Source organism: Xyrauchen texanus, chromosome 30, assembly GCF_025860055.1.
Source record: "Xyrauchen texanus isolate HMW12.3.18 chromosome 30, RBS_HiC_50CHRs, whole genome shotgun sequence".
NCBI classification, from domain to species: Eukaryota; Metazoa; Chordata; class Actinopteri; order Cypriniformes; family Catostomidae; genus Xyrauchen; species Xyrauchen texanus.
In genome coordinates, this window is record NC_068305.1 from 5,928,359 (window position 1) to 5,945,849 (window position 17,491).

The 17,491-nt window shown below is 41.2% G+C and overlaps 1 protein-coding gene across 1 annotated transcript in view; it reads left to right on the forward strand.

Annotated features, from left to right (window-relative positions):
- Positions 1-2,400: 2,400 nt before the first annotated feature.
- The window catches only part of cnksr3 (cnksr family member 3), a 74,068-nt gene continuing 58,977 nt past the window's right edge, over positions 2,401-17,491 (forward strand). Inside the window, exon 1 of the mRNA XM_052098605.1 lies at positions 2,401-2,607. Coding sequence (XP_051954565.1) covers positions 2,556-2,607 — 52 coding nt within the window. The 5' untranslated portion in view covers positions 2,401-2,555. The remainder of the gene's footprint in view (positions 2,608-17,491) is intronic.

Consider the following 17,491-nt stretch of genomic DNA (forward strand, 5'->3'; position numbering starts at 1 on the left):
AATTCGTGCCACAAGCTAACTAGCTACAATTTGTCTAAACCTGAACGTAACAACTGGCCATGTAGCTAATTGCTAACGGCAGCTAACGTTTAAAATGTTGACAAAATGGACATATAGGACACATGAGCATAAGAGCATAAGATTCTGAGCATTAAAAAAAAAGAAGTAAGTCTCTACCCCATTCCTGTGAGGAGTTATGGCCGTTTAAAGAAACCACCGAAACGAGCTAAAACGGCTAAAGCTATCTATGTAAACTAGTAGAGAATGAATGCTGCTGCTACAGGGATACGTTTGGGATGAGGAACCATCAGAAATATACTTGTTTGAAGACTGGAATGGTCCTTTCAGTTTCCATTACAATATACATATTACCATTCTTTTCCCAAAACGCTGGGGCAGACCTACCGGTATTCACTAAAGTCACTGTCACTTACCACAGACAATGATGAGCAGCCTCGAAGTCCGTTGGTAACCGTTGGTTTGTTGTTCCAAACTCATTCAAATTACTAAGATCATGTGTGTGTGTGTAAGTGTGCCATGATGCTAAATATCCAGTATGTCTTTCGGAATTTTGAGAGTCGTCAAAAATTAGATTGAAGTTCTGAGCCTGTTGATCGCCAACTAGTAGTGAAATCATCACAGATCCATTGATTTTGTTTGGATTTTTATTATTTTTTCTGTGGAATGAGTATACTGTTTGGTGAAAAGAATGGCATATTGACTGATGTCATAACTTAGGGGAATAGTTGATTGCCAATGAAGTAATGATGAAAATATTGAAAAAAAAGTGAGAAAACGCCTAATTTTTTTGCATGAAATTGATGCAAAATCATGTAGAAATGTGTTTTAAGAGTTATTTTTTTCAGTGGATGTTGTCAGCACATGAGTTCTGTGTATCTGGAATGCATTTATTGACAGCCTACCCAATCCACTGAGGATTTGAGGAAAAATATATTGTTTCACATTTTTCTGATAAAAAATAAAGGGCGCATACACTAAAATGGCCACAATTTTTTTTTGTGATATTTCCGGCAGAGCAGACCCTCCAATTATTGGTTCTTAGGGTCAAAGTTAACAGAAAAAACACAAATAAAAAGTATGGCAGACCATGTCACGTTCAACCGATTTTATTGAGCTTTTGAGACTTTGGCTCCCCGACTAAAGGTACGTGAGAAGTGCCCGGCAAGACAGCCACATCTATAGCAAGTGCTACAGGAAGCGTGGGGTGAAATGTCACCTTGGGCAAACTTACAGCCAGAATGCCAATGATCCGCAAAGCTGTCATTGCTGCACATGGAGGATTTTTTATGAGAACTTTCCATAAGAGCAAAATCTGTACATTATTCCATACTTCTGGATGTGTGTGTGTGTGTGTGTGTGTGTGTGTGTGTGTGTGTGTGTATATATATATATATATATATATATATATATATTATGATTATACTGTAACTTGTAAAACCTTTTAGATAATTCTCAAAAATTATATTTTGTTACGTGAATAAAAGGTTTTGTCAAAGCCGTCTTGAATGTGTTTTATATGTTGCTTGATATATTTTAACAAAGCACATGGGTAGTTTTAAGTTTCTATATTTTTTTAAGTGGATACCCCCAAATACTTGCAGTTGAACTGTGGATGTCAGTGTGAATGGGATAATTCATAATATATATATATATTTTTATATATTAATATATATATATATACACACAACTTTTCTGTGCTACAAACTTGCAGATAGTCAAGAGCATGTGTAATGGATGGAATGCATTTCTTGAAGAAAAGTAAAATGTTACCTTCTAAGAAACACTGACAGTGAATTGAATACACAAATAATGTACCTAATCAAACAAAGTGAGGGGAACAAGCAACACGCTAAAAAGCTTAATTCTACAGGATTAATTTAGATAAACAGTAATGAACTAAAGGGTCATCCTCATCCATACACATAGAGGAAAACTCAAATTAAACAGGCAAATAAATAAGATCACCCCTTTGGTGAGATTAATTATCAGTGGCAGGTTTTCCAACCGCACTTTTTAATACTGACCAATAGATGGCAGTACTTATTAGAGATTCACAGGTAGATCTCTAACATAATTTCCGGAGAGAAAGAGTCCTACTCGTTGTTCACTCTTTGAAATACTTGTAAATAACATGATATATGAAAATAATAGGCATAACCATTCGGTAACACAAAGTACCATGCCACATCTGATATCAGAAATATCAGACTTTTGAAATTACATCAGATATAAATGTATTAATTTACTCACATACGAAATTTCCAGTCGTGTGTTTACCTCTCACTCCCTATATAGCGGTTGTGGCAGCGACATGATTTGACCCGAATGTGTAACATGATCCGCCCGCCGCGCGTGCGCGTGTGTCGTGTAGTTTCGGTCCGTGTCATGGGTAGATGTGTGCTGTTCCTATTATTTGACCACCATTAGTGTTCAGTTGTTAGACATGAGAAGTTCCCGTGTAGTGCTGGAAACTTTTCTTTACTTAAGTGAGTTTGAGAACTTGACAGAAACTTTTTGATCATCGAAACAAAATAATGGAGCCCATAACAAAGTGGACACCGACTCAGGTTGTGGACTGGATCAGAGGTAGGACATACCGTGAATGACTTATTTCTTCGCTAAAATGTAAACGCGTTTAATATTACAAATAATTACCAAACTTATTTAACTATTTATTTATTTTACGATGCACTTATTTAAATTTACCATGGAAGTTTACACCAAAATACCAGTTACTACAGTTAGTCAATTGAATAGGTTTCAAACCGTTTTTAAAATATCTCAAACGGTGTAAGAATGTTTTTAGAAACGCGGTTACTATTTTATTAAATTTTGTTTTTTATAGTATTATTTTAGAAACAATATAATAACTCTGGCATTTTGGCAGAAAGTGTGGCTACAATGGTAAAAGGGCAAAATGGTAGAAACAATATAATAACTCTGGCATTTTGGCAGAAAGTGTGGCTACAATGGTAAAAGGGCAAAATCTACATCAATAACCAAACACTAAAACTCAATGTTTGTTTATTCTTCCCTTTGCCTTGACCGAAACTGAAAAGAGTTTGACACTGACAGCTTTTGAAATGTCCTCAGAACGTCCATATATATTCGAAAGGGGGGATTATATTGATTATATTATGTTTATTTATTTATTAATTCATTCATATTGCAAGTTTTGACACTTATTGTAAAAATGATGCATTGCTTTGGAATTTACACTACATGATAATCAGTGACTGTTTTACATAGGCAAATTACTTTGTGTAGGTTGGACATCTTGTGGTCATTCATTTGAATGGCTATTGTTGTCGTGAGCTATTACTAATTTACTCAGCCCCTTTTTATTTGTCTGATATTCTTTATTATTGCCACATGTGTGTTATAATTATACATCATTATGGGCAATTTTAATGATAAATGATAAAACAGTGCTTTTCCATTTACGATGGTTTAATTTATTGTTCAGCAATCAGTCTAGAGTTTAGTACTTCAGTTTTTATAGTCTTTAGCTTTAGTTTTTGGGAATTGTCATATATAGCTCTGATCCAGTTAGGTCAATGGATTACATGTTCTCATTGCTTGGGTATTTCTGAAGTGTAATTTTCACAAATTCTGTAATATACTGCATGTCTGTAAAAAAAAATGCCTTTATTTCTAGAATTTTGTTGCTTGAAATATGATTTATTTGTTTCCATTTATACTTTCCATATTGCTTGTAGTCTCTGAAATAACACCATAAAACCCATTACATGCAGAGACTTACTGTGTCCTTGGGAGCATCATGGTCCACCACAATAGGAAATATCTAGAATACTGAGTTAACTTTAAATTACCGGTCATGTGTTGGGAAAGACTTAAGAGATGGTTTATGTCCAAGCCATTTACATAGTTCTATATGAACACATTTCAGCAGATGCATCTAATTATAAATTGAGACCTTAAAGGTCCCAAACCTTCAGTTTAGACTCTAGGTAAAAATTGGCCATTTGTGCTAATGAAGGACTAGTGTATCTCTCCTGATGCCAGATTGAGACAATCAAATCTAGAACAAAGTAAATGTGCGTTATTTTGCACCCAGGGCCTTCAAAAAGTATACTGGTGGAAGTTAATTGATCTACATTCATCTCCAAATTGTTCAGCTAGCCTATTGATAGACTGATATATCAGCCATGCTGATTAATCAGTCAATATTTGGCAATTTTTAAGATTATCGGCATGGGTTGGTAGCTTTACACAATTGGCCAGTTAATTTACAGAAGTGTTATTAACCCTGACAGCCTTGATAATGGATAAAAAGATTCTGGGGTGAATTTACTAAACAGTTGTGCCACTTTTGTACAGAGAATTTCAGCACAAAAATTTGGGAGTTATTCATCAACCAACCGCAAACCCAGTTTAAGTTGACGCTTAATATTCTGGAATAGCACTGCAGTGTATTTAAATTGAGCCTTTAATTTTAATTTAATTAATTTACTGTATTCATAAAGCACTTTTAAACTACACCGTAGACCCAAAGTGCTGAACATCAACAATAAAAATAAAAGAAAATACCATAAAAATTAGAAGGCCATTGACAACAAATAAGTCTTTAAATGACCTTTAAAAACACTAATAGATTAAGAACCTCTAATGTCAAAGGGTAATGTCAATGATCAAAAAATCAGACAACGCAGGAAAACCCTGTTTACATGAGACTTCTCTGCTTTTTATGTCAAAACATTAATGCATGTTTATACATTGAAATCAGGGTAATGGGCAAAAATCTATGTTTGCTGATCGGTTGATGCTAAAAGGATGGCTGTTTAAGCAGTCTACATGACCTTACATGTTTCCGGCTTATTAAGCATAATCTTTGTCTTTCTATTAATTTTTCAGGGAAAACATACCATAAGCAGATGTACATAATTCCTTTGGTGAACAATTTCGAAATTTTAAAATTGTGTTTGTATTTTCTTTCTGTAAAACAGATGTTCTGTCTGTGTTCTGTATTTAATTTATATTTCTGAAGGTAGGTATCCTAACAGCCCTAGACCAACCTTCATATTTCTTTTCTCAGCGAATCAGCTGCACAACTGTGCAGATCCAGGCTCTGTGGACTTAATCTCAGAGTCACTGATAAAGACTGTTAAAAGCATTTACCATTAGTTGCTGTTTACACATCCCTATGAGGTCTCACTACACCAGTAGTTAACGCAACAACTCCTTGTGTCTCCAGTTCCCTGATAACTGCACAGTGGTATGCGTTTTATTACCTATAAAACATTGTTTGCTCTTGAAGCAATCTGCAGGAAATTTGTGGATAACAAAACAAAATGGCATTTTGAATGAACTTTGGAATATGCAATACAAATATATTTGTGGGTCCCCACCTCAGTTAAAGCTGAAGTGTGTAATTTCTAAACAGAATCACACAAAACCAGTTATTGAAGGATGTTTTCAAACATGTTTCCTGAACGCTCCACTCTTCTACCACTGGTCGAACAAGATAGACAGATAACCCCACTCCAAACTCAAACCATTGGTTCAGCTAAATTTTGCTGTGTCTTGCTGGTCGGAACACTCAAACTCTTTTCTGGGGAATCAAACTAAAATGACTATACTTTTAGTTCTTTAGTTTAAACATTAAGCTGGGATAGGAGAAAGTGTTTTAACATTGAAAAAAATACACATCACCTTTAAATACGAAACACTGCTGTCACTGCTAAACCTGTGCATGTTGCGTTTAAACATCACACACATATATATATATATATATATATATATATATATATATATATTATAAATTCATAAGATGGAGACATGCTTTTTTCACTTGAAAATATGCAACATTGCCTGAAGTTGTCGATGTGGTTATATGTTATTGGCGGAAATCATGCTGTAACATGCCTGCATATTGCACCTATAATTGCACATCACACTGACATACTTCACTCAATACATTTGAGTACACAGCTTTTCCTGTGAGTGATCAAATCAGCTGTGCGATCAAATCAACATTACAGTATCACAGACAGATCTTTGTTGTAAAGGGTTCAATGACGTTTGTCTGCACATTGTCACACATGAGTGAGTTGCATGACTGTGGTTTGGACTGTTTGTGTATCTGGTGGAGACGACAGTTTCGTCCTGGTTAGCAACGTTTTACTCTGACTCACACATACGCAAACAAACCCATTTTAGAACCGCCCTGCAAGTGTTGTTTGTATGTTTAAAGTGAAGATGACACGGATGACACTTTCCTGGCAGACAATACCATAGTTACTTAATTTTAATATGTTTGTTGGTCTGTCTGTCCATCTGTCCACCTGTTTTTTCATCTTATTTGATTGCTGAACATTCCTGTGAAACATCTAACTGTTGAGAGAGATGTCTCAGCTTGACTTGCACTTGCTTACAGCAGGTGATTTTCTTAAGAAATAATATTAGCAAGCCGCTATACTCTCACTGATGTGCTCTCATAATCTGGCTCTTGTCTTCACTTGTTTATGAGGTGAGACCACTTAACTTTCAGAGGTGTTGTGTTTAAGTGAAGCTTAAAAGGGGCCATTTACTACACATTTTCTTATATATTTGCCCCCCATAACTATATATGTTTGTCAAGGTTTCTTGCACCACAACCATCATAATTTACTTTTTAAACAGACTGTTTTTGCTGCTGTACCTTTAAGATTGTACATGTACAGTAAATGACCTCTGTTATGATTTGCTTATCTCTTTGTTTTCATATTAAGCCCTTAGTTATTAAAGCAGAAGGAATCGCACTGTATCACACAGTGCAAAAATGTATATTATATATTGTGACAACATACATTCTTATAACAAGATATATTTTCTAAAGAATCAATGTCATAAGTCTTGTGTTAATATAGTAGGGATGCTCCAATCAGGATTTTTACTGCCGATACGATCACATGATTTTTTTACAGCCGATACCAATCACCGATATTCTTGTCGCCTGATCGGTCCGATACAGATCCTGATCATTTCACCTTTTACCAGGAGCTCTGACATAACTGGCTATATGTAAGCTTTCTGCACAATGTCACTTTTAATTTGCTCTTCCAAGTAATATCACTTTTCCTAGTTTTTGCTGACAAAAAAATTTAAAAGGCTTATTGAAGATGCTTTTTTTAAGACTTTAATACAAGTATAGGCTAGTAAAATATTCTCTATATTAAGACAGATAGCCCTATAAAAAATGCTTTGTGTCAAATTGAAGACAAACTGATAACCTATAGGTGCAATTAAACTTGTGAAATTTTTGATTATTGATTCATTGACATTATTTCATATAATTATTATTATTCCTTATTTTATTTTTGCATTATATTTATATATACATTATATTATGGTATCTTAATATTGAATAAAGAATCATTGTATTTATAAATTCTTTCCCTGCCTTTTCATTTAGTTGGATGATAGTATTTATACATTTTTTCACTTGTTGCTGCTTCAACTTTAATGAGGGGAATGCGCACTGTGGTAATGATGGTAAGAGATGAAAGGAAAGCAGAGAAAGAGCGCATGTTTCTAGACTCTACAGGTGCTATTATTGTTAAAGCAGTTTAATCGGGAGATATTTAATAAAGATGTTTGAATTACACCACATATTGTACCTCGCATTATAACTGAGATGCCTTTGCTCGGCGGAGACAAAGAAGCTGCCCCCCATAACTAAAAAGATAATAAGGACCGTTTCACAGCTCTCAGTGTTTCCCTTTGCTTTGTCATCGCGTGTGAAACGCCACATTAACAGTACAGTAAACACATTTTCATTAATCACCATTCCTCTTCTACTAAATCTTTCTTAACTGCTGAATCAAGTTTGTTGTCTTGCAACACTATGCTAGTTTTCCACACACTGTGAATCCATTACAGTGCTTGTTAAGTCTTAAAGGAGCCGCACATCTTTTGCGACATGAGCAATTTGTTTATGCCAGGGGTGTCCAAACGTTTTGGGTCATTGCAGGCCGCATTGCTGTAATAATAATAAAAAATGGCTACAAGCTACGAGATTGCCCATATGCATAATCTTTATATTGTACACTTGATATTATTCAATCACAATAATCAGAATCAGATTACATTTTATCACTTTATAAAGTGATGCAAGGAATTGCTCTTCATTTGTCAAGGAATTACTCTTTATAACTATATAATTATAACTTCTGTTCTGTTACTTGCGTTACAAATATGATTTTAATTTGATAAATTATCACGCTTCATTTTATTTTGTAGACATGCATGTGCAAGCTGAGCACACGCATCAGGCATAGATGTGCAGGTATTTTAAGCACTCTCTCCTACAGTGTGCCCTCACTGAAATGGAGCTGGGAGGCCCATTAATCATTTTGGTTTTTTCAACGAAATATCAGAACAAACCAATTAATTACAGACCACTTCCCAGTTCTGGAAGAGTATGCTCTGTTCCCGGATCTCTGTTCATGCTCAATCAACTCTGTACAGTTGCTCGCACAACAGCAGCTCTACTCAGTTGTAAGATGTGAGGTATTGGGATATTTTTACAATAACAAGTACATGAGGAAAGTATCTAACCTGATGTCAATCCTTTAATAATTGCATAATTCTTTCGGTGGGGAGCTTCATCCTTGGACATAAGGAGTATTCCAAACTCCTGTTGAACTCTGCCAGTGAAATGAAGATCGTGATGACACAGAACGCACTAGTGGAGACAATGCGCTATGACTAGCGGCTGCACGTGATAGCGACATCCAGTGCCCCGGAGTATGAATTTCATATAAATTATCCATAGCGGGCCTAATTCTGTTCTATTTCTAAAGTCTCTCACAGGCAGCATCGGAGCAGTTAGAGGGCCACGGATGGCCCGCGGGCCAGACTTTGGACACCCCTGGTTTATGCGATCGGCCAAATTACAAATAACCGATCGAGTCCTAGGATGTGAAACGGTGGCCAATCGATCGGATCCTTTCTGTTTTCAGAAAGGGAAAACAATACTAAATGCAAATAATAAAATGCAACTAACCATATAATTATGCATAGTTAGGAAAGCTAAATAAATACTAAATGCATCATCTGCTTTTTCATCCACTCTTGCTTTCAGTGAGCATTGAGCACACTAGTCTCTAGTGAGATAGGAGGGGTGGAGCAGACATTCCCTCTGTTGACCCACCAGGCTGTGGAATGTGTGCAAAACTTCACTTATTCACAGCTCAGACAACTACACACGTGTCCACAGTGATGCACAGGCTAAAGTGAGGACTAGCTAAACAATGCATAAGCTAGTAAATTACAAAGCCAGCCAAGCAGAAAATTCTGGTGTCGAACTACAGAATGCCGAAAGGGACAATATATCTATTTTAAATAACTTTTTAAAGTACATAAAGTACACAAACAGTGGCGTAACTACTGGCACTTGGGCCTGGGGAGAGATGGAGGCCTGAAAGCAGAGGCAGACTGGCCTTTGGGTGAACCGGGAAAGCACGGGGTATGCCAAAGTGGGCTGCACTATGATGAAGTGATGTTTGTATGTTTAAAAGACATTTAAAGCAAACTCGATCACCCCTTTGAGTACTGAGGTTTGTTACCGCCACTGTAATGGATGAATGGATGTTAAGTACATACAATGCTTGCAATGCTTTGCATAAGGTTTTATGCCTGTGTTTGGGGACTTGTATGGAATAGGCTGTGTTAGAGGTGGGAGTGCATCTTTAGAGCATTGTCTTGGTGCATAGCAGACCTAAACCCAAAGTGTACTTTGATTTTGGCATGAACGCTTAGCATATGCATACAGTCGAGCACACAGCCTTTCAAAGTATACTCCGTTTGACTGGACACACATACGCTGTTTGATTTGTACATGCACACTACTACTGTTATGAGATAATGGACTATTTCTTTTCAGGAGTTTAGACTCATAAAGATGTCTTTTATAGTCCTTCAGAGTAACATAAATGCAGAAATCTCTTGAAATGCACATCCACTGTTGTTATTTCCACCTTTGTTTCCTGACGATTACATCATCTTCTTACACTAATAATTCCAGGTGCTAATGTATTCTGTGTATTCAGAGTACGCATGTGTGACGCTCTTGTTCTACCCGCTCCGTACGGGACTCGAACCTAGGTCTCCGGCGGGTGCTTTAACAAGGAGGCTAAAGGCTACAGCGAGTGAGGTTTACACATTGCACAGCTATCTACCAGCTGGCTCCCATTACACATGGTTAGAATAATCGGGCCACGTGTTCCAGTGAAAATATGTGAACCATTGCTCCAACTACTTTGATTCCAACAACTTTTTCTTGTTTTTTTCAGTCGACATGAACACACTAGAGTGCCGAGTTGCAGTGGCGCCTGCAGCTGTACGTCCATACGCACTGTGCAAACCATAAGCGCTACTACTGACCTGAAAAACATTTACTCTCAGAAGATTTTCCTTTTCAGTGAATTGGCCAAACAGGCTTACAAAACTATCTGAATCAATTCGTGATTCAGTGCAATTCGTTCGGTGTGCACTCTCGCTGAATCATTTGGAGAGGTTTCTCACGCAGTAAAACAATACCGGGATATTTATGAACACTGAGAACAAACAGCACTGGATACAGTGGAAATGTCCCTACAATCAACTGAAACAAAATGCTGTCTTTTTGAGAGGTAACTTTGAGAAACTTCAGCTAGTGCCGTGTCACGTGAACATGTGTTTTTGTATCCGCTTGTGCTGTTTTTCAATCGTATTCCATGTAAATATTTGCTAGAAGGAATTCTTTTAACAACTGCATCACGTTTCTCTGCATTTTTAGCATCTCTCATGGGAGTGCTGAATTTGTAGACACTGTCAAGTTAAAAATAACTTCTTCAACTGATAAAAACATGTCTTGAAACACCTGCATTCTGCTCCATTCGTTGTGGTGAGTTTATATTTTTTATCGCAAGAGCGTTTGTTCTGAATGGTTACTGGAAGAAATGCTTTACCAATAGTTACATGAATGCTACTTCTCTCAAAGTCACCAGAATTTAATGATTTGGTGTTTTTTTTGCACACAAAAAATAAATAAATAAAATTTCCAGGGGAGTATCCCCACGGATCCCCGAACATATGAAGTTAGAATAGTAAAATTTGGCAGATTTCTGTGCGTACCCTCAGAATAAATCCTGCTGGTGCCCATGCCGATGTGTAGAGTTTCAAACTTAACCACATCTGTATGATTTGTTCACAAATATTTTCTGAGACCATTTGATTTTTTTAGATTAAGTTTATGAAAGTTTATATAATTCAATAACAGATGGTAGCCTGTGGACATGTATATTTAGCATTGTAAGCATTAGCTTTAGCACATGATTGCCAAATGACACAGCTTCTACTGCATATATATTACTTAAAATCATCATCGAGTGGTTAAAACAGCTTCTTTTATTGATTTCATGTGTATTCTATTCATAGAATGAGGCATGTAGCAATTGATAACACATATCAATATCACATTGGTTAATGTATTACATGTAGTCTGTTGACAGGACAGCACGTGTCTGTATTTAAATGCTCCTAAATGCCGGCGCTAAAGGGCATAAGCCGTGTATGATTGTTTGAAAGTAATATACAGTTCTACATTGTTTCTACCTTCTTTCTAGCTCTGGGTGAAGAGCTAAGAAGACACGAGTGTATCAGAGCCTTAAGGAATATTGCAGACATTGCACTAGGAAAAACGTTAAAATACAAACTTCAACATCAAGACTTCAACATTAAAATTGTTTGTATTAACATGAGACCAGTGGGATGAAATCACTTACCAACCTTGTTTATGCAATGTTATATCTAATCTTTCAACTTCTGCAATGACCATGTAAATCTGTAAATCATAAAACTTTCGTTTTGAATTTGTTTTAGAACATTGAGATGTTTGTGGAATACATACAGTATATAGTTCAGCACGAAGGAGGAGACAGACCTCATTGGAATAAAGCCCTGAGTATGATACATGCTCCGTTTTAGATTACTTTTTTTTTTTTTGCATATTTACTCTCTTATACCTCTACTGAATGTCAGAAATGGAATGGTGTATTATCCATAAAGGATATGTGAGGAAAAGTGTGGAAGAGAACTTAACTTCTGTACCATTTTGAAATCTTGGAAGAGTTTCAGTCGCACCTCAAGAACAATAAACATTCTTCAGGTCTCCAAAGACTCAGAAGGAAAGCTTTAGAAATACATACTGCTACTGGCTTTTGTACACACACTGACTTTCTCAGCGGTGGTGTCTGAGGACTGCAGGCCAGCTCATTGAGAGACCCCATTGGGACAGCGAGAGAAAGACAGGCCGTGTTGAAGAGAGACACTGTACTCTCTCATTTGTAACTGAAGCTTGGGAGGCTTTGGCTCTGTAATATGGTACTTTTTTGGGTGGAGTTGGTGAATAGGATGTGGATGTAGATTGGGGGGCTTTTGGTGTTTTTTTCCCACCATGTAGCACTGCATGGAAGATTGCATGCATTAAGCAGCAAATATTTACAAGTTTCTTAATGGTTACGGTATGATTTCATGCACATTGCAAAATTTTGGGAGTGACAGCCACCTTTAAACGCTGGAGTGGATGACTTAAATTATCATCCCATGTGTGTTCGGAATACAAAAGTCTCTCTGAAATTACAAGTGCCTGAACAGAGCCGAAATGGTGTGTCACGACAACTTTTGCAGTAAACAACGCTTGTTCTTTTTTACCTACAGCGTTTCTTGATCACGCTTAATAATATAGTCAGGAATAAGTAATTATGCACAACTACTGAGCAGAGATATCTCTTTGTTTTGACAAAACTTTTGAGTACTTTACTCACAAAAAGGACAAACTTCCAAAATTATTTGTACGGTAAATAATTATTTGTTATATGTGGGTCTGTGATGGCTCACACCACACTTATGCAAAATACGGTATTTCAGACAAGAAGAATATTTAGTGCTTAAATAGCACTGAATGCAAGATTCATGTAATTTAATTTGCTTCAGCGGCCTGACATTCCCAGAATTTTCCATGCAGCAAAACCTGTGAAAACTTCTCCCAACTGAGTGGCTATTAAGAGCAATGAAGTTACACACCACTGCCGATGTTTACCCGCAATTTCCAGGTAGGTGTTACTGTCAAGCCCTGGATGTCACTGTATTAACAAGCTAGTTGTTCAGGGTGAATTTCCCAAAATAATTGTTAGCCAACTATGGTCGCAAGTTCCATCGTTACGATTTGGTGTTTCCCGAAACTGTAGTTCCAAAAAACTTGTAACAACAGCTCTTTACCTGTAGTTAGAAGCATTGTTCCTTATTAGTTTCTATCTTTTATTCCATATACATATCTGTCATTCTAACAAGACTTTGACCACGTTTACATGCATTTAAGAAAACTATTTGTGGCAGCGGGGGCGTGGTCAAGCGCCCGTCCGGGAGAGAGAAGCGGTAAGGGCGCTCACACCTGGGCCAAATTATGACTAACACCTGTCTCTAATTGCAGTAGAGTGAGGAGAGCGGTTAAAAAGCCAGCAGCCGGAGAGCAGAGGGAGCCCCCCGACCAGAACAAACCAACCCAACCCAGTGCGCTTATGTTATTATATGTTTGGTGTGTAAATTATTGGAAGTGATACGGCAATTAAAGCCTTACCCTTTTTGTTGAAACCTTTGTTTCCTGTCCTGCTTCCCGTGAGAGTCTCACACTGGTGCCGAAACCCGGGATATTAAATTAATAATGGAACAGAGTCGCCCCATAGAGTCCTCCCAGCTGGCTGAAGTCCTCCAGTCCCTCGCGACACTCCACCAGAGCCACCAACAATCCCTGCTTGAGCTCCGGCAAGACCAGGATCGCCGTTTTTTCGAAATCATGCGGGCTCAAGCAGAGGATCGGCATGCCATCCGAGCCTCCTCAGCCAGGAGGCCGCTCCAGCCGCAGCCGCGACCCCGGACACCAGCGCCACATTGCCCCCACCCGCGTTACAGAAAATGGGGCCGGCGGATCGACCCAGAGGCCTTCATCGACCTCTTCGAGAGGACGGCGGAGATTTGGGGTGGCCCCAAGACCAGTGGGCAGCCCGATTAGTCCCTCTCCTGTCCGGGAAGCACAACTCGCGGCCCAACAACTGCCGGCAACAAGCCTCCTGGCTTACAACGATCTGCGAAGAGCCATCCTGCAACGGGTTGGTCGGTCCCCAGAGGAAAGTCGCCAACTCTTCCGGGCCTTAAAACTGGAGAAATCCGACCGCCCGTTCGCGTTCAGCCCAACGGCTCCGTGATGCGTGTCGGAGGTGGCTGCTTGCGCGGGACCGCGGCGTCGAGGAGCTCGTCGACCAGGTGGTACTGGAGCAGTTTGTCCAGCGTTTGCCCCGAAGACGGCCGAGTGGGTCCAGTGCCACCGCCCGGCGTCGCTGGAGGAAGCCGTCCGGCTCGCGGAGGACCACATGGCGGCGATTCCGAGGGCGGATGAGCCCTCTCTGTCTGTCTCCCCTTCCCCTGTGTCTTCCCCTGTTTTTTTCCCTCCCCTCTTCCCTCTCGCTCTGCTCTCTCCCCAGGGTCCGTTCCTGCCCCCGCAGCGGAGCGTGCGCCAGCTCCCGGTCTTGGGAACATCCACCAGCCCTTCTCCATCCTTCAGCCGCCTCCTCCTCAGGTGGGCGCCCGCCAGCACGGGTGCGGCCGCAGCGTCTGGGCCGGTCTGCTGGAGGTGCGGAGACCCGGACCACTTCCGGGATCAGTGTCCGCTGATGGAAATAGGGGCGGTGGTACGGGTCTCCGATGTTCCACAGACTGCCCCGATCGAGCTGGAGCGTATCGGATTCGGTAAGAATCCAGGGGTACATACCAAGCTTTGTTGGATACCGGCTGTAACCAGACCACCATCCACCAACGCTTGGTTCAACCCGGGCTTTGGGCTCAGCCAAACTGGTGAGGGTAAGGTGTGTGCACGGGATATTCACAAATATCCCGTGGTGACTTTGGCGATCAAATTCAGGGGAGAAAAGCATAGTGTAGAGGCAGCGGTTAGTCCCCGCCTCACCCATCCGCTAATTCTGGGTACAGATTGGCCAAATTTTAGGAAATTATTGGAGGGAGTTTGCGCGGATGGGTCCTGCGTGAAAGTGAAGGGGTGTGTGATGTGCGAGGCTTTGGCGGGGAGGCGGAGCCAGGGCCGTCCTCTGCTGCTCCGAGTGACGTGGGAAGGGGCGAGGTGGACGCTCCTCCCTCCGGGAGTTCCCGGAGGGGACTTCCCTGGAGCAGTCGCGGGATGAAACCCTTAAGCACGCCTTTGACCAAGTGAGAGTAATCGATGGTCAACAACTCCGGCCGGGTGTCGCCGTCTCAGTATCCGTACTTTTCGCTGATCAATGATCGCTATACAGGGTGACGCAGGACGCCCAGACAAAGGAAAAAGTAACTCAATTGTTGATTCCACGGAGCCGTCGGAAATGGTTTTCCAGGCGGCTCACTATAATCCTATGGCCGGTCACCTAGGGGAACGAAAAACACTTCTCCGTCTAATAGCCCGTTTCTATTGGCCGGGCATTGGCGGTGACGTCCGCAGGTGGTGTGCGGCGTGCCGTGAATGTCAGCTGGTAAACCCACCGGCCACCCCAAAAGCGCCATTGCGCCCTCTACCATTAATCGAGGTCCCCTTCGAAAGAATTGGGATGGACCTCGTCGGGCCATTAGAACGGTCGGCACGCGGACATCGCTCGTGTTAGTCCTAGTGGATTACGCGACGCGGTATCCGGAAGCAGTGCCTCTGAGCAACATCTCCGCGACGCAGTGTTGCAGGGGCACTCTTCAAGATAATCTCCCGGTGGGGATCCCGAAAGAGATCCTCACCGACCAGGGCACAACGTTTATGTCACGAACACTTCGCGAACTTTACGAGCTCTTGGGCATCAAATCGATTCGCACTAGCGTTTACCATCCTCAGACAGATGGCCTAGTGGAACGGTTTAATAAAACGCTCAAGAACATGATTCAGTAAATTCGTACACGATGACGCTAGAAATTGGGATAAGTGGCTAGACCCCTGTTATTTGCAGTACGAGAGGTCCCGCAAGCCTCCACCGGGTTCTCCCCGTTTGAGTTGTTGTACGGACGACGCCCACGCGGGGTCCTCGATGTCATCCGTGAAAATTGGGAGGAGGGACCTTCTAATGCCAAAAATGAAATTCAATACGTTCTTGATCTTCGAGCAAAGCTCCACACACTGGGGCGATTAACACAAGAGCATTTGCTCCAGGCTCAAGAACGCCAACGCCGGCTGTATGACAGGGGTGCTCAGCTACGGGAATTTGCACCGGGAGATAAAGTGCTTGTATTACTCCCAACATCGAGCTCAAAATTACTCGCCAAGTGGCAAGGACCGTTTGAGGTCACACGACGAGTAGGGGATCTCGATTATGAAGTTAAACGTACCGATAGAGGGGCGCGCGTCAAATATATCACCTCAACCTCCTGAAATTGTGGAGGGAGGAGGCGGCCTCTGTGACGTTGGCCACGGTAGTTCCGAGAGGGCGGAGCTCGGACCGGAGGTAAACAAAAACTACAATCTTAACACTCCGGTCACTTGTGGGGACCAGCTCTCACCGCGGCAGCTCACAGAGGTTTCCGAGTTACAAAAAGAGTTTGCGGACGTGTTTTCCCTCTCCGGGCCGTACTGAACCTCATACAGCACCACATCGAGACCGAGCCGGGCGCGGTGGTGCGTTGCCGCCCTATCGCTACCCGAACATAAAAAGAAAGTCGTTCGGGGAGAATTAGATGCAATGCTCGATATGGGCGTAATAGAGGAATCCCACAGTGATTGGTCCAGCCCGGTTGTTCTTGTTCCCAAGAGTGATGGGTCGGTTCGGTTCTGTGTGGATTACAGGAAAGTCAACGCGGTGTCTAAATTTGACGCGTACCCAATGCCCCGTGTTGATGAACTGCTCGATCGGTTAGGTACTGCTCGATTTTACTCGACCCTGGATTTAACAAAGGGCTATTGGCAGATCCCCTTGACACCAATGTCCCGCGAGAAAACAGCCTTCACCACGCCGTTTGGATTACACCAATTTGTGACGCTTCCTTTCGGTTTGTTCGGGGCCCCAGCCACGTTCCAGCGACTCATGGATCGGATCCTCAGACCGCATACCGCGTACGCCGCTGCCTATTTGGATGACATTATCATCTATAGCAATGATTGGCAGCGGCACATGCATCATCTGAGGGCCGTCCTGAGATCGCTGCGACGGGCGGGCTCACGGCAAACCCTAAGAAGTGTGCGGTTGGGCGTGTGGAGGTACGGTATCTGGGGTTCCACTTGGGTCATGGCCAGGTGCGTCCCCAAATTGAAAAGACTGCGGCGATTGCGACTTGCCCTAGACCTAAGACCAAAAAGGGGTGAGACAGTTCCTGGGGCTGGCTGGCTATTACAGAAGATTTGTGCCTAATTATTCGGACGTCACCAGCCCGCTGACTGATCTCACTAAAAGGGGGCTCCAGATCCGGT